The 26,612-nt window shown below is 41.2% G+C and overlaps 1 protein-coding gene across 1 annotated transcript; it reads right to left on the reverse strand.

Moving 5' to 3' along the window:
- Positions 1-2,686: 2,686 nt before the first annotated feature.
- Positions 2,687-22,237, reverse strand: ANXA5 (annexin A5). The gene is made up of 12 exons (XM_034063168.1): positions 22,116-22,237; positions 18,741-18,825; positions 17,553-17,647; positions 16,755-16,868; positions 14,220-14,310; positions 13,183-13,262; positions 12,673-12,729; positions 9,628-9,721; positions 7,160-7,255; positions 6,551-6,609; positions 4,337-4,459; positions 2,687-3,245 (listed from the first exon to the last, which is right to left on the reverse strand). The coding sequence occupies exons 1-12, from the start codon at positions 22,122-22,124 to the stop codon at positions 3,183-3,185; spliced, it is 966 nt and encodes a 321-aa protein (XP_033919059.1). The 5' UTR covers positions 22,125-22,237; the 3' UTR covers positions 2,687-3,182.
- Positions 22,238-26,612: the final 4,375 nt, after the last annotated feature.

Raw genomic sequence — 26,612 nt, forward strand, 5'->3', positions numbered from 1 at the left:
AATCAAAACTGTAATTTTATATGCATCAACAAAAAAAAGATGAAAAAATAGATCAATATGCTAGTAACTCTAGCTTTTTTTTGTCTAATACATTGTATGCAATAGTGCTAAGGTAAACACTTTGTGGCTAAAACAAATAGATAAAGGAGCATCATATTCCTAGTAGCAGAATAGTAGCTCCTAAAACACTTTTCTGGGAGGGCAAAGAGAGACAAAGGAGGAGGGAAAGAAGGCTCTCCAGGCAAAACCAACAGGATTCAATTTCAAGCAAAGATTGTAGAGGGATCTATTGGGCTGAAGCTGCAGACCAGTGGTTCTGACATCCACACTGAACAAAGGGATAAAAACATAATCACGAATATCAGGGGTGAGGACCCTGCAGAAGAGCCAGCACAGCTTTTGTGGGAAGGTGTAGGGGAAATCTTGTTCCTAAACCTATTTGAATTTTTTGATAAGTCAACAAGCATACACAAAAGACAACTATCTCTAGGTGGCTTTGACTGCACACAGCTATTTTCACAGCTGCTCAGCAGCAATTATTTTGTGCATGACTTTACCTCAGTAAATAGTAATTCACTAGAAGTACCAAAATACAAAAAAAACAAAAATGAAACAAATAAAAAAAAAAAACAAACCACCAAACAAAAGACCCAACCAAACAACCCAAATACACACCCAAGCCCAAAGAAGCTTTCTGTCATCACAAGATATTTCTAGGCAGTGGTTATATGCTAGGCTTGTAGTGTGTACAGCTGGCCATGTTACTCAAGGGTGACTAACTGCAAATTAACAGTCCTTGCTAACACATTTTGTAAAGACTTGAGCAAAAGCAAAACTGACAAATGCTAAAATTAATCCCAGGAAAGGGAAGAAAACAAAATCTGAACACAGTTTTTTTCTTCTGCCAAACACCTAAAGATCTAAATAGAAATACCTAAATAAAAATCTTACTGCTTGAATAGTGTTACCATTATAGCATATTATTTGGAAAACATTTGATTATATTCCAAAACACAATACTCTGACAAGCTGGTAAACACAATATAGACAGACAAAGTTTGCAACTGGTACAGTAACAAAACATACAAACAGCCTAGATACATCTACAGTGACTGTATTTAAGGTTTTATGCATAACATCTCAAATGTATTTTATTACATTGGGTTTCATTTTTAAGTAACTTTTGGATATTTGGGCTCTGCCCCAGTTTCCCTCATAGCCAAAAAAAAAAATGTTGGAAGAGGAAACCTTACAATTAAGGCAAAGTTATGAGTGTCATGCAGTTGGCTTTCAAGCACCACCTTTGACTTCACATTCAATATGAATTTCTTATTTTGGGTCTGTACCTGGAGAAAACAATTTGAAGAATCCCTTTGCTAATTTTATGATGCTCTTGTAATCCCAGGTGCAGCTTGTGCCAGAAGACACCAATCCAGAGCAACCCATCTTGAGTCCCATCTCCCTTTCCACAAAATGTCTTCTTACCCTGCACATGGTCCTAGCCCTTCCCTCCTCCAGCAGCAGCCCTCACAGCTGCCCCTGGGAGTTACTCAGGGCACTGGGCTGTAGCTGTGTGGTTGGATTCTGCCAGCCCAGGGCCCTGGATCATGTCACCCAATGGGTCAGAAGAGCTTCAGTGCCAGCCTGTCAAGAGAGGTGGAAACACGTAGCCTGAAGAGGGCAGGGCAGGATTACAGCAGCACCAGGTATATCAGTTTGAACTATGGTGGAAATGCAAACCATATACAGCAATGATTGAGAGAGTTCAGTAAACTGTCCAGGAAGATCAAAGAAAACCATTTAACTGTCACATTATATATATATATATATATATATATATGTATGTATAAATTGTGCTGCTTTTAAGTCTTTAACTCTTACATTTGGAAAAAAAAAAAGCAGCAGGGAAAACAGATAAAGTGAGAGTGCATGAGCAGGAAATAGTGAACGTATGCGTGTAAGAATGGACAACAAAGTTTAGAGTGGAGCAGGCTTTAGTTAACATATTTACTTATAAAAAGAGCTTTCACATTTCACACTGGAAACCAAGTACTTATTAGCAAGAGACAGAATTACAGTATAAAAAAATAAAACTTTACATTTATTCAATATGAAAGTTTTAAAGCTGTTACAGAGTTTGAGGATTCTGGGTTGAGAGAAATGCAACACAGTAAAGAATCGTAACTAGTTTATTAATACAGGGAAAATATAGAGGTAACAAAAGATACAGTAAAGGATATTTCTGATGTTTGGTTATCTCACCAACCCCAAGGACCCTGTGATCAGGAAACCAGCTCTGAGAATCCTCATGGCAGTGTGAGGTGGGAGGCTCCACCTTAGCGGGTGTCCCCGCACAGACAACATTGACCTGGGTGGTATGAGGGTCTGCCTCCTCACATCACCTGAGGCTCGGGCATTTATACTAATAAAACTGCACACTCATTCTGATGCAGGGGCCAGCCAGCAATACCTAGAAAGGCCTCTGAGGGTTCAGACTTTTCTGGGGATGAGCCAAAGCGGGCTTTGGACCTATATACTAGACTAGACATCAAGACCTACAGCTGCAAAACATTATATACTTAGAAGCCTGCATAATAGAAGGAAAAATAAACCAAAAGTTTGAAGCAGTGGAATCATACCAGAGGGAAAACCGCTTTTTTTGCCCATTAAAAACCACATACAACTCTGCCAAGAGGGAAAAAATTTATTGGTCCTCTGGATTTCCAATGATTGTTTGCATTATGTTGAGCAAATTCATTCAAATATTACATACAAACATATCTTCTCTTCATTGGCAATGTTAGAGCTAGCTTAACATTCAGTGGAAATGTAAGGAACTAAAGCAAAAAAGATAATCTTCAAATTGTTAGTGAAATACATGATTTTTTTTTTCTTATTTCAGCAGAATACTTGCAAAGAACCAGGTTCTGTGCTCACTACCCATCTTCCATGAACATGACTCTCGCATATCACGGAAGCCACTTAAATTCCTTGAAGTTGGGATGTCAGGAGCAGGAGGGATCAGCTATCACTTTGGTAACAATACCCTCATTTTTAGTAAGTGCAATACTAGTATAAATTCAAACAGCCAGAAAGCACTGAGATACAAAAATGTAGCTAAACATGCTAACTGAAGGGCTGCAAAGCTGGAGTACAACAAATCCTTCATGTTACTGCCACCATTAGTCATCATCTCCACCACAAAGGAGCAGGAGCGCTTTCCTGTAGTCCCCAGATGTATCTTTCTGTTAATATAACAGACCAGTCACCATGAGTCACAACCACAGAAATCTGAAGAAAAGCAGCAACCAGCATTTGTCCCACCCACAGGAAATCCACTTTGATGACTCTCCTCCAGTTAGGAATCACCCAAGGAAATTCTCTGTCTCTTACGTTAGAGCTGTATTTACACAGACTTGAAAACACAAAAAAACCTCCGAAAGCTTTACTAGAACTGAACTACCCATTGCATACTAGAATGTATTTGTCTGCAAGTGAGGAAGTCCAAAGGAAATGCTGAAAGCAGCACCAAAAGCAGCAACCTTCAAATGTGCCAAGTGTATCTCCCATCACTGGGAAGGCCCCAGCCCTGTTCCCTGTAATTGATGGGAAGCTTTGCTACAGATCTCACGGGACAGCTGTATGAGCCCAACCAACAGTGTCAAAAGCAATTAAGAGAAAATGATGCCAGGAAATGATAACATAAAATCCTAAAAAGCAGGACACACACACAAAAAAACTCCAAACCCAAAACCACCCAAAACCAAAATCCAACAAAATACCCCCAAAAAACCTAGGAAATAAATACATGTTGGCTTCAACCTTGCAGCAACAGCTGCCTCTGGATTTCTTACTGGCTCTTTCCCTTCCTGCTCCCTCTACCCACTCAAAGGAGACTTGATTCCACAGTAAAATGCTTTCCACTTTGAAATGGTGCAAAAGATTCCACACCACAATCCAAGATTTAAACTTCAACCCTGTGGTAATTCAGACTCCAAACCCCAGTATTATTTGTAGCCGGCATCTTTGAAGCACTGAAAATCAGAAGGAACCCAAACAAGAAAAAGAAAATGAAGCAGTAGCTAAAAATGGTGTATGAGCAATTGTGATTTCAGAAAACCACAACTGTCTCCTAATGAACACTGGAAACAAAGTTTTAGCTTTTCAAAGGAAGTATGCCCCACTTAAATGACATGGGTACTTCACAAAACTACAGACCAACCACCACTGCTCTCAGAGTGTACTGTTCACATCTGCCCCCTCCCATAACAATAAACAGTGGAAACAATGACATCTCAGTCACCCGTTTTCCCTGACAACAGAACAGTCATTTTACCTGAATCATTTGATACAGTGATTTTGCAAAATTCTTTCTCAATTCTTGTCTAATATCCAACAGATCAATTTCACTCCTCGAAACCATGACTCTGATCAAGGTATCATCATCAGTGCCAGCCCCCTAAACAGAAAAGTTTAAATAATATTAAGAGTGGAGTTTGTTCTGGAGAGATGCTGTAACAAAACAACACATACAAACAACTAGGGTGCAACATGGACACACCAAGTGCAACAAGTAGTGTCTCAAAACACTCCTGCATTACATTTCTGTTCCAAAACAAAGGATATCTGGGACATTCACACTGCAGTGCGGAGAACAGAGGACTAGCCATGCAAGGTGCTCTAATCCCTGGACTTCTATGAAGTACCATATGGTCAGACATCTTATTTCATATTACATCTCACAGGCTTCACTGTGAATGCCCATATAAATATAAAATAACCAAGTTCCAAGAATACACAGTAGTACAGACCATCACCACATGCAAATCACTCCTTCAACATAGTCCAAGACTCAGAATTGCAGTTAGTTCTGGAGTCGGGTACATAAACCCTAACAATGACTAATACAAACCATGTAACATCATACAACAAGACATAGGCAGTGCAACTCATTCCTCAACTCATCCAGCTGATTAATTATGAAGGCACCTTCATAAACCTTTTCCAACCACACAGATACACCCCACTCTTACCTAACTTTATTGCTTTAAACATTTTCAAGTTCTGCGTTGGCAGGCTATGCCAGACTCGCATCCCAACCCCTCCTGTGCAAACAAGTCAGACTGAACACAAGTTGAAGTGATACAAACTTTCACATGCTGACCTGCTAATGCACCTGAAGGAAGGACTTGGCAGAGTCCCCACGATCATCTTCAGCCTAATGTCCACGGTCATTCAATCCTTCGACTGGATGTAATATTCTTGAATTACATCTAAAAATGCCCTAAAGCTGCTCAAAAGTTATGCCATGAGTCCAATGGCTTCTGATTAGGATTTGACATTAGAATTCGGTAAAGTCAGGCTCTCCACACCCAATCATGAAAGTAAACTGCTCATTGTAGAATTTTGTCATGCCAAACTGGTTAATTAGAAGTACAAACTCTTCTGCCAATGCAATAATTGATGAAGATCTTTCTTATCTGAAGTGGTCGGTGATTCTTATTTATATTAAAAACAACTGAGGATCTCACCAGCAGCCATTAATCAAACCTCTTGTAATAGAAGTGTAGAAGAGTCTAAAACCTAAAGGAAAATATCTTCTATTGCATTCTTTAAAGAATAAAAATTAACAAATAGATAAGAAAAAAGTAATCCTCCTCATTCAGCTTAGCATACTGGTATAATATTTGGTGCTTTCCACCTGAACCTTATTTTACATTAGTATCTATAAAAGCAGTAAAGCAGCTTTTAAACATTAAGCTATCATTTAATTTCTTTTGTACTTATTATCATACTGACACCTCAATGCAACCATCTGGTGACATAATACAGGGCTTTCCAGCAAGGGGAAGGGAGGAACTCTTCATGGAAGCTGATAATCTGAAAACAACAGACTACCTACCTTTGTTTTAATTAATATTAGCCACTGTGAGTTAAAAATGCAGCTTCCCCTGCTTCCCCTCCTCTTCCCATCCAAGAGGAGGCAAAGCCAACAGAAACACAGCTGCATTGCTGAAGGGATTCCCCTGCAGAATCACTTGTAGTGATTTAAGCCTCTCTCCTTTTTTTCTAAAGAGTTTCTTTTCCTTCTCAAGATGGGATGGACAGTCATCAAACTGTGTTTGAAAGATAACTACACCTTATCTCCAAAACAACAAGCACTAAATCTGCACAAGCTGCAATATAATTTTTGGTCATCTTTACTTCCTTAATATATCAACCACCTACACAGAACACCATATTTTTATACAGAACACTGTAGGCTTTATTTAGCTGAAAGTTCCCAGGGGATCTAGCCTGACATTTCCCAATGGAACAAGACCAAGTCCAAAAATAGCTGATAAGACTAGTATTTCCTGTAAAACATTCATAGTCTGACAAATTTATTAATCTTTTGTATCCTCTCCTAGATCTGCATTCCCCAAACCTTTTGCAGGTACCTAGTATATGCTGTTGGAATTTACAGTGAAAGAAGAAATGAAGAACAAGCAAAAGGGAGAGAATTTGTAGCTGGGGGAGATGGGAAGATGCATGGAAAACACGTACATACCTTCATGGAATAATACAGAGTCTCAGCAAAATAGGCAGGTACACTTCGGATGCATTTCACTGAGAGAAGGCAAAGGATTAAATTACTGACTGTGTTTCAACACAGAACAATCTTTCACTGTCAAGACAAGGTGCGTGTTACTGCATCATTCTCCCCAGTGTGGACAATAAAGTATACAGCTGTCAGCTAGTCTGTTCCTCTGCTACAACTCTTTGGGTTCCAAGACTTAGAATGCATCATGTATTGCTAATGGAAAACAGATTTTGCTAGTCAAATTCTACTCCCAGTTAGAAGTCTACTATTACATTGTCCTGAGTGCAATACCAGAAATACAAAAGCAGTTTTGTCTCATTTTCTGACAGTGCTGCACATGACCACACAGAACACTGTTCACCACCACCTCCTGGTCCACTTATCCCCGCCTTCCCCATCTATTAAAGGCAGAATAAAGGCCTGTTCTCTAGATACCAAAATGGATCTCGGGTGATTAACTGTAAAAGATAAACCATGTTTTCATGCCTTCATGGACTTCCTACAACAGCTTCAGTGTAAGGAGACTTGGGAATAATGAAGAAGGCCAGCTCTAGATCTAGATTAAGATTTTATTACCAACTGCCAAGAGCAGCTTCTCCAAATCACCAGAGGTTTCACGGTCAATGGTCTCTTCAATTTGAAAGCCGCTAATAGTCATGTATTTGTCAAACACTGCAAAACAGAAAGTATGCTTAGTCCCCTGTATAGCCAGCATTTTTCCCAGTATCATCCCCAGTACAACTGAATGCTTCCTTTATCTCCTTATCCACAGTTCAAATACTATCATCCACTCATTCTTCTCTCTATTTTTAATACATATTTCCTACCATATTTCTACTATAGAACACAATCCTTTACCTGGGGAGGAACCTTGTGTACCAGTACTTGCTGGAGATCAACCAGCTGGAAAGCAGCTTTGCAGAAAAAGAGCTGGGGGTCCTGGTGGGCACCAAGTTGAATGTGAGTTTGCAGCATGCCAGTGTGGCAAAGAGAGCAAATGGAATCCTGGGCTGTATTAGGAGAAGCATTGCCAGCAAGTTGAGGAAGGTAAACTTTTCCCTTCTGCTCAGCACTGGTGAGGCCACACCTGAAGTTCTGGGCCCCCCAGGTCGAAAGAGATATGGAGTCCAGTGAAGGGACACTAAGATGATTAAGGAACTGTAAATCTCTCCTATGAAAAGAGGCTGAGATAGTTGGGACTGTTCAGCCTCGAGAATAACAGTTTGGAAAGGACCTCAAAACATACCTTGTCATTATCTCCAATGGCCTAAACAGCTTAATAAAACAGGCTTATGAACGGGTAAGGAAGAGGGGAAAAAATGTTGTCAGACTCACCTCTGTGCCTGGCAAAATATTGGAGCAGATTTCCCCTGGAAGGCATGCTAAGGCACATGAAAAACAACAAGGTGCTTGGTGACAGCCAGCATGGCTTTACTAGGGGAAAATCCTGCCTGACCAATTTGGTGGCTCTCTATAACGGGGCTATGGAAAAGATGGACAGGAGTGGTGCAGTTGACGTCATCTACCTGGACTTATGCAAAGCGTTCGACACTGTCCCACATGACATCCTTGTCTCTAAATTGGAGAGACATCAATTTGATAGGTGGACCACTTGGTGGATAAAGAACTGGCTGGATGGCCACACGCAAAGAGTTGTGGTCAATGGCTCAGTGTTCAGCTGGAGACCAGTAATGAGTGGTGTCCCTCAGGGATCGGTATTGGGACCGGTCTTGTTTAATATCTTTGTCACTGACATGGACAGTGGGATTGAGTGTGCCCTCAGCAAGTTTGCCGATGACACCAAGCTGTGTGGTTCGGTTGATATGCTAGAGGGAAGGAATGCCATCCAGAGGGACCTTGACACACTTGTGAGCTGGGCTGATGCCAACCTCATGAAGTTTTAACCATGCCAAGTGCAAGGTCCTACACCTGGGTCAGAGCAATCCCAAGCACAGCTACAGGCTGGGCAAAAAGGAAATTCATGGTAGTCCTGCGGAGAAGGACTTGGGGATGTTGGTCAATGAGAAAATTAACATGAGCCAGCAGTGTGCACTTACAGCCCAGAAAGCCAACCGTATCCTGGGCTGCATCAAAAGAAGTGTGACCAGCAGGTCAAAGGAGGTGATCCTGCCCCTCTGCTCTGCTCTTGTGAGACCTCACTTGGAGTATTGTGTGCAGTTCTGGTGTCCTCAACATAAAAAGGACATGGAACTGTTGGAACAAGTCCAGAGGAGGCCACGAGGATGATCAGGGACTGGAGCACCTCCCATATGAAGACAGGCTGAGAAAGTTGGGGCTGTTCAGCCTGGAGAAGAGAAGGCTGCGTGGAGACCTCATAGCAGCCTTCCAGTATCTGAAGGGAGCCTACAGGGATACTGGTGAGGGACTATTCATTAGGGACTGTAGTGATAGGACAAGGGGTAATGGGCTAAAACTTGAACAGCAGAGGTTTAGATTGGATATAAGAAGAAATTCTTTACTGTGAGGGTGGTGAGGTACTGGAATGGGTTGCCCAGGGAGGCTGTGAATGCTCCATCCCTGGCAGTGTTCAAGGCCAGGTTGGATGAAGCCTTGGGTGATATGGTTTAGTGTGAGGTGTCCCTGCCCATGGCAGGGGGATTGGAACTAGATGATCTTAAGGTCCTTTCCAACCCTAACTATTCTATGAGTCTATGTTTCTGTTGACAGCTAATAAAATATGCACTATAAAAGGGCTGGATGACTCACAACAGACTCTCAGCATCACTTCTATTGCCATGACCTCTTTCAAAAGGAAAAAAAAAACATATAGGAAAAAACCACTGCCAGTGTCTCTCAGATCTACTGCACTACTCCTTCCAGCAGGAGATAACCACTGCTAAGTGGGGAACTGAACTACAGAGGACAAAATTAAAAGCAAAAAGTATAGGAAGTAGGCTATTAGAGATTTCTCGTCTTGACAAATGCAGTACCAGAAACAACTTCTCTACCATTACTACCCCCAGCTGAGTAATACTGAGACTTCAGGCAAAAGTTTTCAAGCACACATGAACCATACTACCTACCCCTCCTTAAATGAGAAACGCTTCGGGTTCCCAAGATGGTGATGAATTTTTCTTCATCTGTTCCCCATTTCAGCTCCCCAGCTCTAAACAAAACCTGTTGTAAATTCCAAAGATCAAAACAGCAGCATTTGTTATGTGCCCACACACCCTGTCAAGAAGCTTTGTCTCACTCTGAGGAGCATTAAACTTACCAACAAGCTATAGCTGTGGGGTGTGCAAAACAACCCAACACCAAAATTGCCTGAACTGACTTTTGAAAGAAATAAATGAGAAATTCTAAAATTGATTGTGAAAGCCTTTACATGAGTAATACTGCTTAAGGCCCTAAAATTGACTATGTGCACAGTCCCTTCAATTAGCTTGGAGTTTTCTTAAACTGTGATAATACGGGAGAAAATTCATTCCCAATACTGCTTTTCTTGCCCTTTTCACTTTTTCCTTCCACTTTTTCAAATCAGACTAACAAAATTTCATGATGACTCCTATCAATGGGAGAACCAAGCTAATTTGCCTCAGAAGGAAGTTTTTCAAAAATGACAGGAAGCTGCATTTACAAACTCTTGGAAATTAATTTATGGGCTGCTAAATTCATAGTCCTACAAAACCAAATTTTATTTATTTAATCATTTTAACACATTCATTGCTCTTCAGGCAAGTCTTTCTACAATGTAACAACCAGGCCATTAGCAGCATCCAGGAAAGTAATGCACTTCTAAGAGCTGGAATGAGCAACAGGAGGGGTGAAATGAGGAATCAAAAAAACACCCACAGAAAATGAGATTAGTTCCTTTTCCTGATACTTGGAAGCATTTTTCCAAATCGTGTGCTAATACCATGTAAGGAGAAAGATTTTGTCCCTATTCTCCCTCCTCCGTGAGCAGAAGACAGGCAAACAGGTTACCACCTACCTATACTCAGACAATCAAAATATTTCTTAGGAAAATTCCCACAAACAAATCTGATGCACAGCAATGCTGCTGGCCATCTGTCTGTCCATGCTATAAAACCTGAATGGAATGTTAAGGAATTTCCTATTTATATTTGCCCCACCATCCTATTCAAACCAAATTTCTGACTGCTGTTTCCTCTACTTCATATTAATGGCACAGACTACAAAAAGGGGGAAAGAAAAGCTACCAAGACATTGCAAGGATATTTAATTAAAATAATATATACTAAGATCTTCAAATGAGTACCAGCACTCTACATCCAATATCAAATGTTCCAGCACAGCATTTAGGAACACCAGGAATGCATTTCTCTAGAAATACCAGAAGTTGTGAATGACATTTTGTGCAAGCTCTAAGCTTTAACTTGCCTTGCTGCTGTGCAATACCCAAAATATATGTCAATTGCATTAATTTTTTAAAGCAATATTCCAAAAATCTCTTCTGAAAAGTTGAATTTTCTCTTACAAGCATTCTCAGAACAGTCTTGCAAGTTCCATGCATATTCACACTATCTCGTACTATGAATGCCCATTCCCCAACTGCTTTGAATTCACTTTTAATAATCATAGACCAAAAAAAATTAGAAGTCACCACTGAGCAGAAAGGTTGCCCTCTAATGTATCAAATGCTTCCCAGAATAACATATTAATCAAGAGAGACACTGGGAAGTAAAAAATAGTCTTACATTTGCACAGTCATGTACCTCAATTCTGACCATCTATACCTGGCAATAGAAATTACAAAATGATCTGAATCTGTTCCAGCTATGCTGGCTGTTGAATGCAGAATTGAGAGAGAAGACCTCTCTGTTTGGGTCCCAGCTCGAGCCAAATGCACGTAACAAACCACAGAAACCATTTAGAAAACCGGGCTTTCTCAACATTTAGGTATGGTGCCTCCTAAATTTACATGCTTATTTAAACTCAATTAAAGAGACCAAAAGGAATCCATCTACCTACTAAGGCCAGTGGTTCACAGGTTTCCTCAATTATGTAAGCCCAGCTAAACACAAGACTGACACAATTTCATGAAACACTCCAATTCATGATGCAAACATTTGCCTCAATTTTCAAACTGCAATTTCCACTATTATTTGGAATAGAAGGATAACAATGTTTTCTGAATTCACATAAAAAAGGATAGGCTGTGACAGTAAAATGCATTTTGCCAGTCTGTCTCTTCATCTTGCCCTGCTAACAGGAGAATGCTTTACTGATCTGGTATTCTGCTTTTTCTCCTTGTCACCTTCAACAATCCATAGGTTTTCTTTCATTTCAACTGACAATTTATGAGAGGAAAATGTCTATCCCAGAGTTATCTGAAATAACTGAGAAGAAATAGCCATTACATGAGTTCTGCAATCAAATTGCTGAAATACTGAATGTCGCTACAACTAACAAAGCCAACAGCGTCCAGCAAGAGACCGCATCAAGGGTGCTAACTAACTGCTGGGATTCCTCTTCTTGTAGAACACAGGCTTAGTGATCAGTGGCAACATCACAGACAATGTTTGCAAAAGGGAATACCCAGGTCCCCAGAAACACTTTAGAGGCAATTCATAGGCTGCCATCTGATTACAGTAAAGCAGAACATTTGGTGTATTTCACCTTTTTAGTATGCCAACCTCTATGGAGGCATCCCTCACTCAATAGCATTAGTATTTCCCTACAACACGTATGTGACATGATACACATGGATTGAATGCAAAAAGAAATTCAAGTCAGGCATTAAGGAATGAACCATTAATATCTCTGAGTTTTCCAGCAGTCAGTCTCTTAGCATCACAAAGCCTCAGCAACCATAACTGTCTTCCAGGGAGCTAATCACTGTTCCATTCAGGTACCTCATTAAGTAATAAGCAAAACAAGACACACTTTACACAGTAACGTCAAAGTGCCAAAAATCTTGATACCAATTTTTCAGGTTTTGATACTTGTTTTGTTCACAGAATTTATAAAAAAAAAACCAGGAAAATGTATTAAGCAGCACACACAAAGAACCTTAAGAGTTTCTCTGTCACATCTGCAGTCCAGATCTATATTCTCCTTGCAAGATAACTTGCATAAACGCCCCCAAGCCCAAGGCATTCACCCACCTGAGCATCCTGCTCAACCAGACTTTCATTGATGCTGCCATCAGGATCTCTATTTGCCTAAAGAGAATTTTTAAAACTTATTAAACTGAAGAATCAAAAGTTGAATCAAAGAACAACTTATCTGTTATACTGAGCCTTTAAGAGGAACTGTGAGAAGTCAACCCCTAATACACCTCCAAAATCACCTTATTTTTACCTTCTGCTTATATATGTCCTCAGCAAACAAATGTTCTCTTCTCCTATTGCTTTCAAAACCCAACATAGCAGGTATTCTGCTATATCTGTGAGCAGTACAGAAGTCTCTCAATTCAGCAGATGTGGAAATGACTCATAACAGAGCTTAAAACTGACCCTGTAAGTCAGAAGTGACCCAGTTTCAGAACTGACCCTGCCTATCACCAGGTCTATCTAGAATCCCACCTTAATAAGCAGAAAGTGACAAATACACATCAGACAGGAAAATAGAAGTGAAACTCATACATACATGCCCATATGCAAAGAGATACTGACCTGCAGCAGGACCACCAGCAGTCTCTGAAAATAGCCTGACGTTTCTCCTGTGATCTTATCCTCCAGGTTGGCCTCATACTCTGCAAAAGAGCAATACCTGTTCACCACCTTACAGACTTCCTCACTATTTTGAGGAGAAAGCAAGGAAAAGCTAAAAGTTAATTTGACTCACAGATTGTAGAAACATTTATCAGACACAGCTTTAACAACTAGGACACAGTCTGCTTTCACTTATAAGCTAACATTATCATAAAAGAGATAGCATCTCACACCTAGTAGCAAGAGCAGATTACTCAAAAATAGTTTTAAATACAAGGTTACACGCAGAGATTCAATTCTTTCAGGAATTAAACAGGATACAGATCTGGAGTTACGCTAAAACATAGTAGTGTCACAAGTGTACAACTGTGAGGCCAGGGTAGTGCTAATAAATTTTGCCCTTGGAGACCTTAAGTTTCACCATGAACCATACGAACACAAAAATTTCTTTCATAGCGGGAATCTGCATAGGGGTAAAAGGAATGTTTTGAATTAAACACTGCCTTGGAAAACAAACAAACAAACAAAACCCCCAGAAACCCCAACCCCACAAAAACCAGCCTCACAATCAAAGGGTAAAAGCAGGTATCCCTGGGGACAGCTGAAAAAATGTACTTGCTTTTGCAGAAATGTATTTGCTGACCAGAATGCAAAAAAAATCACTTCCATTTTTTTATGTGAAACCAGTTTCCTAGTTTCCAATTACTAAAAATCCCCTTTCAGTCAAAGGGACGAAGGTCACTGGTGAAAGAAAGAAATGCATTTTGAAAGAATTCTAACACCCTAACATGCAGTCATACCCTGACATAAAAACTATTTTAGCTTATTATCCAAACTCTAGTTTCTTTCAATCTGAACTTTTGCAACACAGCAGAACAAAATCCCACTTATTGAACACATCCATCAGTTACAGACAGACCTTATTTGAAAGATGAACTAAAATCTTATTAGGAGAACTGAAGAGGGACCCTGGAACTTTACTTCATACAGAACTTTACCTTGCAGATAAACCTGTTTAATATTCTGCACTTCTTCAGGTGTTCTGGAGGCGAGAATTTCAGTCAACACTTTCTCATTGGTTCCTGCTCCCTGCAGGGGTGCAAGTATAAATCAATTGATAGAACAACAAAAGGAAAAGAAGAATCCCCTTTGATAATCAAAAGCAAGTATCAGCTTGGACCAAAAAAAGAAAAACTATTTTCTTCTTTCTGGTATATTATGGGGGATTTGGAAAGAATTTCTTCCACTCCCAGCTTGGTTGTTTCAAAACCAACCCAACACTTAAAGGCTCACTGCTGCAAGATTCACATGAGTCCTTCCATGCTCAAGCACACCCAGGTATGGCTCAGTTATTCACTATTACAGTCAATGACATCAAGGTAAGTGCATGAACAGACTAACAGTCTCCATCTTAGCTCTAGTTCATATACTCTTTCATCAACTAATACACAAACAGAGCCTTCCATGAATTGTGCTATTTTAAACCCACACTCTCTTCCACTGCAAACAAACACATTTTACAACAGAACTGCTAACCCAGACAGTTCAAGCCGCTGCACTCATTCCAGCAAGCATAACAGGCACTCTTCACTTTTACAAGGATAAGATTTAAGAAAGCCAAACAAATATCTTGTTTCCACAAGTCTGAGTCTTTGTCTGCAAGAATAAGCCATTGCTCTTTACACTTCCAAAGGAGCAATTTCAAAAAGCAATACTGAAATACAATACTGTCTTTTTTTTTGCTTCAGTATGTTATCTAAAACTTTTCCTGTAAAGAAAACATGAATACTAACCGCATACAAATGTATTCAAGTGCATACATAGATACACATAGAATATAAATCTGTCAGGTTACACATAATCGTTTCAAAATACACATTGTTCCAAGAACATGCCACTGAGCAAGTGCGAAAGGCACAGTTGTATTAATTCTAACCCATGTAATAGCAGTGAAAACTGGTAGGACAATCTTTGGCACAGACTTAAGGCTCTTAGCTGAGTTGTTATCTTGCACCAAAGTCTCTGCTTTCTCATCTTCTTTACTGTTGTTATCCACCTCAGCTGAACTGCAGCTAGTACCTTTTCCTGTACAGACACATTCTGTGAAATCCCATGTTCTTGTGTTTAATATCATTTTTGTAAGTGTTGAGAACAAAACCACTCTTATTTCACTATCTCTGTTTTCCCCCTACACTCATCTGTTCTGTCATTTCCCTGTCAGTCTTTGACTCCTATGTCAACAAGAGCAGCTTGGGAATGCATTTTTTCCCTATTAGCCAGTAAGGTCCTTATCAGTTTCTTTGTCAGGTGTTATCTTCCCTTCCCCCACTGCATATAAAGACATCACAGAAAATGTCCAGGATTAAAGTTTCTGTTGTCTGAGATACTACTTGCTGGGTCATGGGTTCATGAGCGCCAAGCTTGCACAGTTGACTCAAGCCTACATATTAACCAGTTGGTCATCAAGGACCTCGGGAGTTTGTGTGTCACCCAACCAAGCACTACCTGACACTAGTCAAGTTCAACATCCCCTACTTTAATCAACAGTTTCTGTGAATAATCCAGGCACATCCAATTCCCACAGGCTTATGATATCAGACAGGTGTGACACAGGGGGAAAATGAGGACCACATGAGAGAAAACATACTAAAAGATCTACACATACAGACTGCAAATTGCTTATTTACCTGGCCTTCCCAGAAAGGCACTAAATGTATTCAACTAAAGAGAAACACTTGAAAGGTAACATTGACAGGGTTACCAACTCTTCCTCCTGTATCCTTGGAAGCAGCTTTTGGAACACCTTCAATAATACAGATAATATCCCCTCACAATTTTGGTGACACTAGTTTACACAAGTAGGCAAGCCCATCAAATTTAGAGTTACACACATCCATGAGGGAAAAAACACTAGGGAGAGTTGTTCCCCTAATGGATTACAGTGCAACTCCCTCAAGTAACAGTCAAGAAGAGACAAACAAGTAACATCACACTTTAATGAAATGCCTTTAACTAATTTGCAGCCAGAGCTGTACAGCTATAAAACCTAGGCTGCTCACAGCAGAAAGATTTGGTGTCCACTGGTTTTAAGTACTGCACTTTAGCAGCAAAAAGAATTTAAAAGCAACGTGAACATCTATTTATTGCACTTAAATCAGAAAGAGCAAGCCTTAAAATTGTGCTGTGTAGATTTTAATTTGAAACTACAGCCACAGTGTTCTCTTAAGATTAGTTTCTCATGAAAATAATTTCACATAGAACATTACACTGAACAGACTTCTAAGCTACCTCTAATGAGTTATTAGGATGAGTAACAAACGAGGCAATACCACAGCATTAGCAATAACAGCAGGTGTTAGCATAACATTCCTAATTACAACCAATATACAAAAAAGGCTACTTTATTAGAACTCCTCTTACCTACCAAATGTTCATTTCTAAAAATAAAAAACCAAAAAACAACCAGCCAAACCACAACAAAAGAGCAACAAATTTCATTTAATGGATGAATTCCCTTCCTTCACTCCTCTTACCTTGATGGCATGCTTCAGTGCATGAGCGTCAAAAATGTATGCTGGTCTCATCAGAGATACCATCAGTGTTTCAAATTTGCCGGTGAGTTCAGATTTCAGGTCATCTACAAGATCCTAACGCAGAACAAACAGTGCTGTGATGAACAAGGACTGACCATTTCAAATGGATGCATGTGTGCCTGCAAGCTGGAAGAGTCTGTGGACACATCAAAAAGCACAGGGGACAGGGCTTCTGTTTTAACTGGTATCTGAACTGAAACTAATGTAGCCAGATCAGGCAGAAGAAAAGGCCATGTGGAAACCCTGAAAGGTAGTGCGAACTCACTTAGGGTTTTATCAACCAACATATTCGGTTTTGTTCTCTCCTATGGTACTGGGCTGCTTTATTTCTGTCACATGTTCTAGCTCTAGAAAAATTTTTTCTTGCTATCACCTTGCATTGCAGACCTTGCATCAAAATATTTGGTAACTCCTTTCATAGTGAGAATGAGGTTAGTACTAGAAGCATACTAGGAGGAACCTACAGGAGCTTCTGCACAAAACTCTACTTAGGGCATACTGGACTGAAATACAGAAGAAAAAAAAAAAGCAATTTCCCTGTGCTAGCCTAAAAGGAATACTCTAATCTAGCCAGCAATTAAGGATATGGCAGGGTGGGGAGAGGGGGGGACAGAAGCAAAACTAGATTTTCTGCAAAGTAACCTTTTACAGGGAACACAATGAATGTGCCTCACAGGTTTAAGTAAATATCATAAGTAACATTTGGTTCACTTCTAGAGGTTTTTTTCTTCTTCTCACCCTGCCAAATAAGGTTTTAAAGGCAGATGCAATCTCCTGACGCTGAGCATTGTTTCTGGTGGTAAGGATCTTCAGAACAGTTTCTTCATCAGTCCCTGAAGTTAGAAAGAACACAGAGTTACAAACGCACTCTAAAAACCGAACAGCTGTGTCACAAACTCAAAAGGCAATGAAAGACACATTGAAAATAACAGTCTACTGACAAACAGCAGAAGCATTTAGGTAACAAATGTCACCATACCCCAAGCTGAGGCGGCAGCTTTGGTGTCCGGCTGTTGTAAAAGTATGACTGGAAGACACGAGTGTTGCTCTCCCTCTGTGCTCTGCTCCAGACACTGCTCCCACCACCCCAGGCATCAGCTACAGCATTTACTCAGAGCCTGTATTCTACATAGCAGACTTGCCTTTAGGCTTACCAAGATATTTTCTTTAGAATAAACAATCTATGGACTCTCAGCTAAACTCAGTCCAGTAACCCAAACATCCCAGAGTACAGAAGTGCATATGACCCATTTCATATACAGCAGCTCACAAAGTAGCCCATAGGAGCATTTAGTAACCCTACGGAATTAGCCAATAGGCTGAGGCGTATCACATTTCCCTTCTTCCCTTCTCTCTGCTTCCTACTGCAGGCAGCTTCAAAGAAAGCAGCAAGTTAAGATTCGCTCCTGCAGGGCAGTTTTGGGGCAGAAAGCTACAGTATGAGTTTGTAAAGCACTTGCCAGCCTACACTCATGCTGTGGGCTTGCATTCTTTATTCACAGTAACCACGATGTGCTTACGCATTTCCAGACCAAGGGGGTTGTCACACATTTTCCAAGCACAGAGCTTCCAGTGTACTGTCGTAACTCTCCACACTGGTTGCCTGTGGAGAGTGGTCGCCACAGTCTAGCTGACTGTAATAAAACTCGGAGTGCAGAGAAGCCTGTGGTGCATCAATTTTTAATAGGGAAGGTGCAAACCACCTTTCTTTTTCCCCACTTATGCTAACCTAAAAATCAACATCTTTGAGAGCAGCAGAGCCACAGCTAGGCCATGCCCAGGCCCACGCACTCCTGGGTTTGTCATTCCATAGCACACAAATGCACGCCCTACCCTCATCTCCTGACCAGAAAAGAAATGAGTTCAGAAAGGATGTTTACAAATGAGAGAGAGCCCTTCCCTTTTCATGCAATACATTATTCTTACCCAGTCCCTTCATAGCCTTACGAAGAGCTTCTGCATCAGCTCTGGCATCAAAAGGAGAGAAGGCTGTCACGGTGCCTCTCATGTTCTAGAGGGAAAAAAGGGATGGGGGGGAAAGGGGGAAAGCCATGAAATAGAGGATAGCTTCTTTTAGCTCTCCATACATCAGCTCAGATTAAATCTGAATCCATAATCTGAAAGATGATATTGTTTTCCTTGCAGGTGTCTAACTCAATAGCAATCCATGGGTACTTAAAGACAGCTCCCTCAAAAGGTACTACTGTAGTTTTACTTAGCAGCACACCAGCTAAGTTCAGGTATATTTACATAATGGTAGTTTGCATGTCAATTACTAAGAAAATACTATTTGTTCAGATAATTCAGGAAATTAATTGCACAAATCACGTATGCTAGAAAAGCTGCACAAAGATCCAAGACACGTTTAGAGGTACAAACTCCTCCCCTCCAGAAAAAACAACTGCAGCTCTCAGCCATTATCACTGATTTTTTTTCCATCACGTTGCAAATGAGACCTACTGAACTGCAATGGCTTTTGATTTTTTCACCATGTTTCTTTTGACATAAGCAACTCTTTATTCAAGTGTTTCAGCTACATTTCTCATAATAGTTTGCAGCTAAAAATAAGTAACAGTTCAAAACATAAGGATAACAGATCAGCCCGTCCAGCACAAAAACAATTCCACTAGGTTTCCATGGGATTTTCTTTTTGGGCCAAACACAAAAGGATATTCATTACCCTTATGGAAAAGTCCTGCCACTGAAGACCACACAGAGATCAAAAGTTCAAACTTTAGTTTAGTTTAGTGCTTTAAACCTAAAATAACTGAAGAAATACATAATTATTTCATGACATCCTTACCACAATTTCAAGGGCAGCAGGATGCAAATTACACTGTGAGCTGATGAATACAGGCACAGAGCTGACGCAAATACACAGCTACAAAGATGGCTCTAAAAGAAACCTCTCTAAGCTTAGTAATGCTTCAGGTTGTCCACTTAAATGGAAGGAGTAAGCTCTGGTCAGCAGGCTATATTCACATCTGTCCCACTAAATTTAAACTCCTGACAAAAAAAAATGGAGTTACACAACCTCTGTGTTGAACTCTGAGCCAGTACACCATGGAGACAAGGAGGAAGGAGAGAAAAAAAAGGCAAGTGAGGGGGCTGGAGAAAGGGAGAAGAGCGAATAATAGCAACATAGGAACCGGTGCAGAGACATCTGCAAAAGCACTCAGAGAACCTGTCCTTGCAAGTAACCTCAACAATGCCAAACAGGTCCTTAGGACCTGATGCTGAAAAAGTGTTCGTACTTCAGAATATGAGAAACAATTCTCTGAATCCTTACTGGAGCTGGCAATACTATTCCTGTGCTCCAAGTCACACATGCCCATTGGCAGAACAGGAATTCCGGATACAGCATACAGCAGCCACACCTTCACCAGCAGCAAGCAACCCTTTCCTGGCCATTTATAAACAGATACACAAAATACTCCAACTTCATGTTCAGAGAAAATTTTGAGAGTAGTAGACCAAAACAGTTAAGTCCCCAGCATGCAAGCTACTATATTCTTTTTTGTTGCTTTCTTCACAGATTTCTGAATCAGGAAGCAGGCAACAGCATTTCCAAGGCTGCTTGTTCATTGAGCAGGAAGAAACTGTACCATGTGCATCTATGCATTAATAAAGACCACTGGATGTACAGCCATGTGAGAAGAGACAGCTTGTTAGGTCAGAGTGTTTCTCCAAAGAAAGCAGGTAAACACAGGCATGGAGAGACCAGCCTGCACAGCACATTACAGCATGCTGTAGTTTTCCTACAGAATGAATGAACCTTTTTGTCCCAGACATGAAAAACACAAAATCCCTCAGGTCTTTCTGGGAGGAAAAAAAAAAAAAATCTTCCCATAACAGAGCAAGAACAAATACTTCAGTGACCAAGACTCTAAAGATAACTTACCTGCTTCAAAGGTTTTATTCTGTATCTAGACTAAACTGAACTGCAGTACACTGTGCTGTGCAGCCTTTGTGAATTCTGAACCTTTAGCTGCACATATGAATAACTACTGTCAATTGACACTTGACATTTCATGATTGCTAGGAATTTTCATTTCTCACCACTACATCATGGCACAAGAACAGCCACCTGGCATAAGGAACAGAGCTCACTCTTCAAACTTTTATTTTTATAAAATTAGTTCCAGGCTACAAAGATTTAATACTCCAGTCTTTCATGGCTGCATAATCACACAGGCAAAGAATGCTACTTAAGTGGAAAGCAGCACTCTACAAGGTGGAAATTGGAGGATAAGGCTTACCTAGTACGAGAGAGATCACAGTCTGTAACCCAGCCTCAAAGTGTTACCTCAGGCAGTAGAAAATTCTACCATGTGAAGACAATAGCAACTGGTTTGCCCCAGTGAAGAATTAAATGTTCCTTTTACAAAGATCAAGAATTAAAGTCTGTGTCTCTCTAGAAGAGACAAGACAATTTGAAATGTTCACGCTTTTACTAAAAGGAAGCAGTAAAGGAAGCTAATCTCAAGCCTGTAAGCAATGCTACATACACCATAATAAAAGGCTGTCAACTTAAGATCTGGCTGGTCAGATGCCCTGCACTGGCCTGGGTTCTTCCTAAGATGCATCCTACAAACAAAGCCTGATGCTTAAAGGCAAAAAAAAGAAAACTCTTTAGCCACCCATGAGTGTGTCCAAAAACTTTAAAGATTAAATATAATGCTGTTAAAAATAAAACTTTTTTTTTAAATTAAGTACCCTTTTTTTGGTTTAAAACTAATCCAGATACGAGTAAATATTCACAGGAGTGTTAAAACACCACCAACTGCATTTGATGCAACTACAGAAACAAACGCTGGAGTCCACCCTGTTTTCCAAGCCTTAATCCAGGCTCAAACCACAGCAACACAAGGGCTGCGAAGGAAGAAAAAACCCCACGAAGTACTGCACAACAGCTGCAAGGATTTCAGACAGAAATCAAGTTCGATAGGGGATACCAAGACCCTGTATGTGCAGGGCACAGCCACGGCTGTACTTTCTTCTTCCTGCTCCAGTGGAAGGCGCCTCCACCCAGGCACTAAAACTTGGCCAAACTAGTGGAAACAGGCAGGAAAAAACCCCGGTTCTGGTTGACGTGTGCCTCACATGATGAGTTGTCTTCCCTGTCCCACTCCCCTCCGCGTCTCCCCACACGTAGGGATGGGTTGATTTAAGGGAGACGAAACTGAGGTAAGGAGGAAAAGCAAGGAGGCAGATAAGAGGAGAATGTCCCGGGACCAGCCTGGCTGGGCAGGAGCGAGCCCACCGAGGGGCCGCGGCGGCCGCCAGCCCGTCCCACCTCACCTTCGCCATCTCTGGTACTCGCGGGGCCGAGTCCGAATCCAACCCTGCAATGGCAGATGTGACAGTGAGCGCCCAGCCCGGACCGGACCGTCCCACCCCGCGGCCCCTCCCGGCGCCCCCTCGCCGCGGGCAGCGCCCTCACCGACAGCCGATCCGCTGAGCCTGCGCCTCACAGAGCCACCGAGAGCACTGGAAGCGGAGGGAGGGAGGGAGGGAAGGCGGAGCCCCCCGCTCCGCTGCTTGCCTCATCCGGGAGCCAGGCGAGGCCGGGCCCCACCCCGGGCGGGAGGCCAGCCGGGGTAGCCGGCAGAGGCACCCAGCCAGGCCCCGGGACACGCTTACCCCGCCCGCCTGCGCTGCGAGCCCGCTGCAAGCTCTGCGCTGGCTGCCGAAGGGAACCGTGCGGGTCGGGGCACCTCTGGCTCCCTGCGAATGAACTGGGCTAGCTCGAGAGGAGCAAAAAGAAAGCCTTCCCTCCCGCCGCTTCACAGACCCGTAGCGGCCGGCAGGGGCTCAAGCCCACTTATCCTGTAACCAAAGGGCAAGTCAGTACTGAATTGTAAAGCAAGCCCTTCTTTAGCTGACCGAGGTGAGCTTCCAACTAAGAACATCAGTAAAATAAACACAGCGTTGGAACAGAATGTAAGGGCTGTAGTTCTAGACTATCAGTACAATAAGACTGATGATAAGTGTGATGATACTCTCTAGTTCTCAACATGTTACAGCAGGACCGTTTCACTGACACAGGTATAGAGAAGATACATCCACTTTGGGAGAGCAAGGAGGATGCGGCGTGCATGGCTATTTACTGACTCATCTAAAGCAGAAATGCACTCCCTCAGCCATACAAATGCAATCCAGCTGAGCATCAGATGAAAGAAGGAAAAAAATACAGCAACACAAATGGAATTAAGTGCCTTTGCCAAAATAACACATGAATGTTATCTCACTGTGTGAGCATTTTAACACGTAACTATCACTTCTGCCTTAAAGTGAGTTGTGTTTACCTTGGGAAACACTAGCAGAAATGCAAATTGTGATGTCAGTTTAAGTATTTTGACCATTATTGTTGCCCAGAAGTGCACACAGAGTTCAGCAAAAATATGAAATCCACCCTGCTGGCTTCCTTTGCAAGGCCAAGGATCAAAAGGTTTGCTAAAATGGCCTGATTTACTTATTGAAGTGTGATTTGAATCTAATCCATTGAATTGGTGTTCCACACATGCACAAAGAGAACAGTGAGCTGCTCATAATATGCATCTTGAAATGCACGTATGGATTAGATTAGAATAACTATATTTATGAAAATATTGTGGGTTATGAAATGGCTTTAAAAATGGTAGTTGACATTCAGATGGGTTGCCTTAAGCACAACTTTACACACATACCCCCCCATTCTCTTTCTGCAAGCTTATGTCTTTTTTTCCTTACACATTCTATCTGGAGCACATCCAGACCATGCTGTGATCATGTTTCAAGCTCTAACACCCAGAAAGTGCACACATGCCCATATAAATGCATGCAAGATCTAAGTCTGCCCTCTTTAATACATTCCAAAATTCTGTCAATCAAATTGAGGTGCATAAACACAGCAGTAAATATGCTTCGAGTGCCAAATGTCACACAGGTGAGAGCACAGACAAATGGATGTCAAACCTCATTAAGGACTCACATATGTGATAAGGAGAAGTTATTGGGTAACATGAAAGTTTAAAACAGGCTCTATCTGTATCATGTGAACAATGAACAAGTGTCTGGAAATTAACACAGCTGTAGTTCTTGTTAGTTTGACATGTTATTAGAATCACTCTACTATAGCAAATGGCATACATAAAGGTTTGTACATCACCTTTCTGATAAAAACTTACTGATTAAACTGCACAAATAAACAAACCCTTGAATGATTTGGAAAAAAGTGTATATTTGTCTAACAAATTATATATCAGCGTATAACCACTACCTGGAATGCAACTGCATTGCCTCAGGAAAGTAACCCTCCCTCAGCTCTCCTCTGCTGCAGCAAGCCCCTATAGGCACCCAGCACTGAATACAAGCTTTGAATTCTTTGCTTCCTGTAATGCTAAGTATAGTTTAAACTGGGCAATGGGACATACAGTGTCTGCTGGCTGAATGAAAATGTTCAAGGTGTGTCACATGTATAACAGTACATCAAGAGGCAGGGAGGGGTAAGCTCATTTTCTCCCTGCCTCTTCTTATGCTTTCTGATATATGAGGATCCATTTTTCTGTAGTATAGCATTTTTGTTTCTTATGCCTTATTTAGCATCCTTACTATTTTATAGCAATTCTCAAATTTAAATAAATTATCAAATAGATGCCTTCAATTCCAGTTTTCCCCCAATTTCCCCAATTCAATTCCCTTTCCCCCAATTCCTGTGTTGGAGGTTGTGGATTTGGAATCCAATTAACATGTAGCTTGTGTTCTTCAGCAAGCGTCTCTGTGTACATTTTGCTTCTCATTCCAGTGGATGAAGCCTATCTTCCTTCATTTCATGGTATTTGAAATGGTTTCCCATTCTTCTGCCTTTGACCAGCTTCACAAAATAGCTTCTTATTCTAATCTAATCTTACCCTCAGCCAAACATGAGGTAATGTTCAGTCAATTGACAGTAATCTCTGGATTTCTAATCAGTGAAGGACAGGGAAAAGAATCTTGGCTGTGAGAACACAGAATATTTTCCTGCTTTGGAAAGGGCCTGAAATACATGATCCAAGATGGACTGGAATGGGAGGAAAAGCTTAACTAGAGGAGAAGAGACCATCTTATTGCCAACAGATAAACTTAGGGGTAAAATATACTCTAGTCCCTCTAAGAGGTCATCATGTTTGAGCAAGCAAATATTTGCATAACTTCACAAAGCAAGGAGGCCAGGGGCAGGGGAAATGCTAGAGTAGAACCATATGAAAGACTTGCCAGTCCATTCAGCAAAAACAGATATCTGTGTGGAAAAAAAAGTCTCCTGATAATAACAGAAATTCAGCCTTTGTATCAATTTGAATGGAAAGGGAAGAGGCAGAAATAGATTCAGCAAATCCAGAGTGAATGTGAAGACACGAGCATGTAACTGGAGAGAAATGCCTATTGTACTGACTGCTTTCAGAGGAAATAACTCTGGTTAGGCTAAACCAGTTAACAGATGGTGACTTATAAGCACCAGATGCAGGACCTTCATAGTCACCGTGTATGTAACCTGACAGCAGCTCTTCACTCACAAGCCACAAAGAAGCCTTCTAGATTTAGTAGAATTCTTTTTCTCCAACTTACCCACCACACACACACCCCTATTTTTTTTTAAACAAAGCCAAATTTTCACACAAGGAAAAAGCTTACATTAGGTGAAATCAGTCTTTGTGCCTTCCAAGCTCTTCCCTGCTCTTTGCATCTTCAAACACAAACAGATTCACACCAGGATGTAACCAGTGCTGCTGCTGGCACAGTGCACTTCTGATCCTTCCCTAAAAGAGAGTTGCAAATACCTGGAACAATTAAAAGCAATAAAATATGATGAGAAACAGAACGGTAGTATTTTAATGATGCATTTAGCTCTGGCACACATTGTGACTTGTCAAGCAAGGCCCTGTCAGTTCTCAGTCAACTTCAAGGCACAGGTCTTGTCCATATGGAATAAATTTCAGTGCTTAGTCTCAAAATCACCTTTCAAAGGACATGAAATGCTTAAATATCACACTGAGGCAGAATGCGCCTTGATTAAGCAACCAGGAAGTGTTCAACAGCCAAAAAGCCAAAGTAACCTCACAAGCACAGATTAAACCAGCAACTTCCTCTGGAGGCAAAGATGGGATTGCCTCCATTTGGGGATACATTCTGGGGTCACTTCATTTGCTCTGGAGGTACATTGGCTGGTGCTGCTGTGTCACAGCTTACTACTTCCCTGACCTAAGCTCTTGAAAAGAGATTTTTAAAACTACACATTAATCAAAAACTGCATCATGGCAAAAAAAAATAGATGATTAGTCCATATTAGGTCTTGCTCACTAGTGCTTCTGCTCTTTCCAATGAGGTGAGGACCTGGGAGAAATGTGACCAACCTGAAACCCAACTTTAAGGGGCTTCACAGCCTCTTCCTGCAGATAGGATGACAAGAGAGAAGAAACGAAGACTGTCATGGGGGGACCATCTTCATTTGTCAAATGCTTCTCTGCTTTTGGGAGAACATGGGGTTTTTGTTGCCTCCAAAGTCCACCTTTTGTTCTTCAAAGTTATACCTCAGTATAACCTGAAACTCTTGGCCAGGGTTCAAGAGCCTGTAGGCAGAATCACATCACATATGACACAGGATAAAACTAGTATGCATATGCTACCTCCAGCGCTGTGATCTCAGTAAGCTTTCTCACTTCCCTATGGAAGCAGACCTAGGCATATTTATGTAAAATAAAATAAGCAAGGAAATTTCCCTGAGCACTGACCACAGTGTATAGTCCAAAATTGCCATCACATCACAGTTACGCAACAGAG

Source organism: Melopsittacus undulatus, chromosome 5 (genome assembly GCF_012275295.1).
Source record: "Melopsittacus undulatus isolate bMelUnd1 chromosome 5, bMelUnd1.mat.Z, whole genome shotgun sequence".
Classification (NCBI taxonomy): domain Eukaryota; kingdom Metazoa; phylum Chordata; class Aves; order Psittaciformes; family Psittaculidae; genus Melopsittacus; species Melopsittacus undulatus.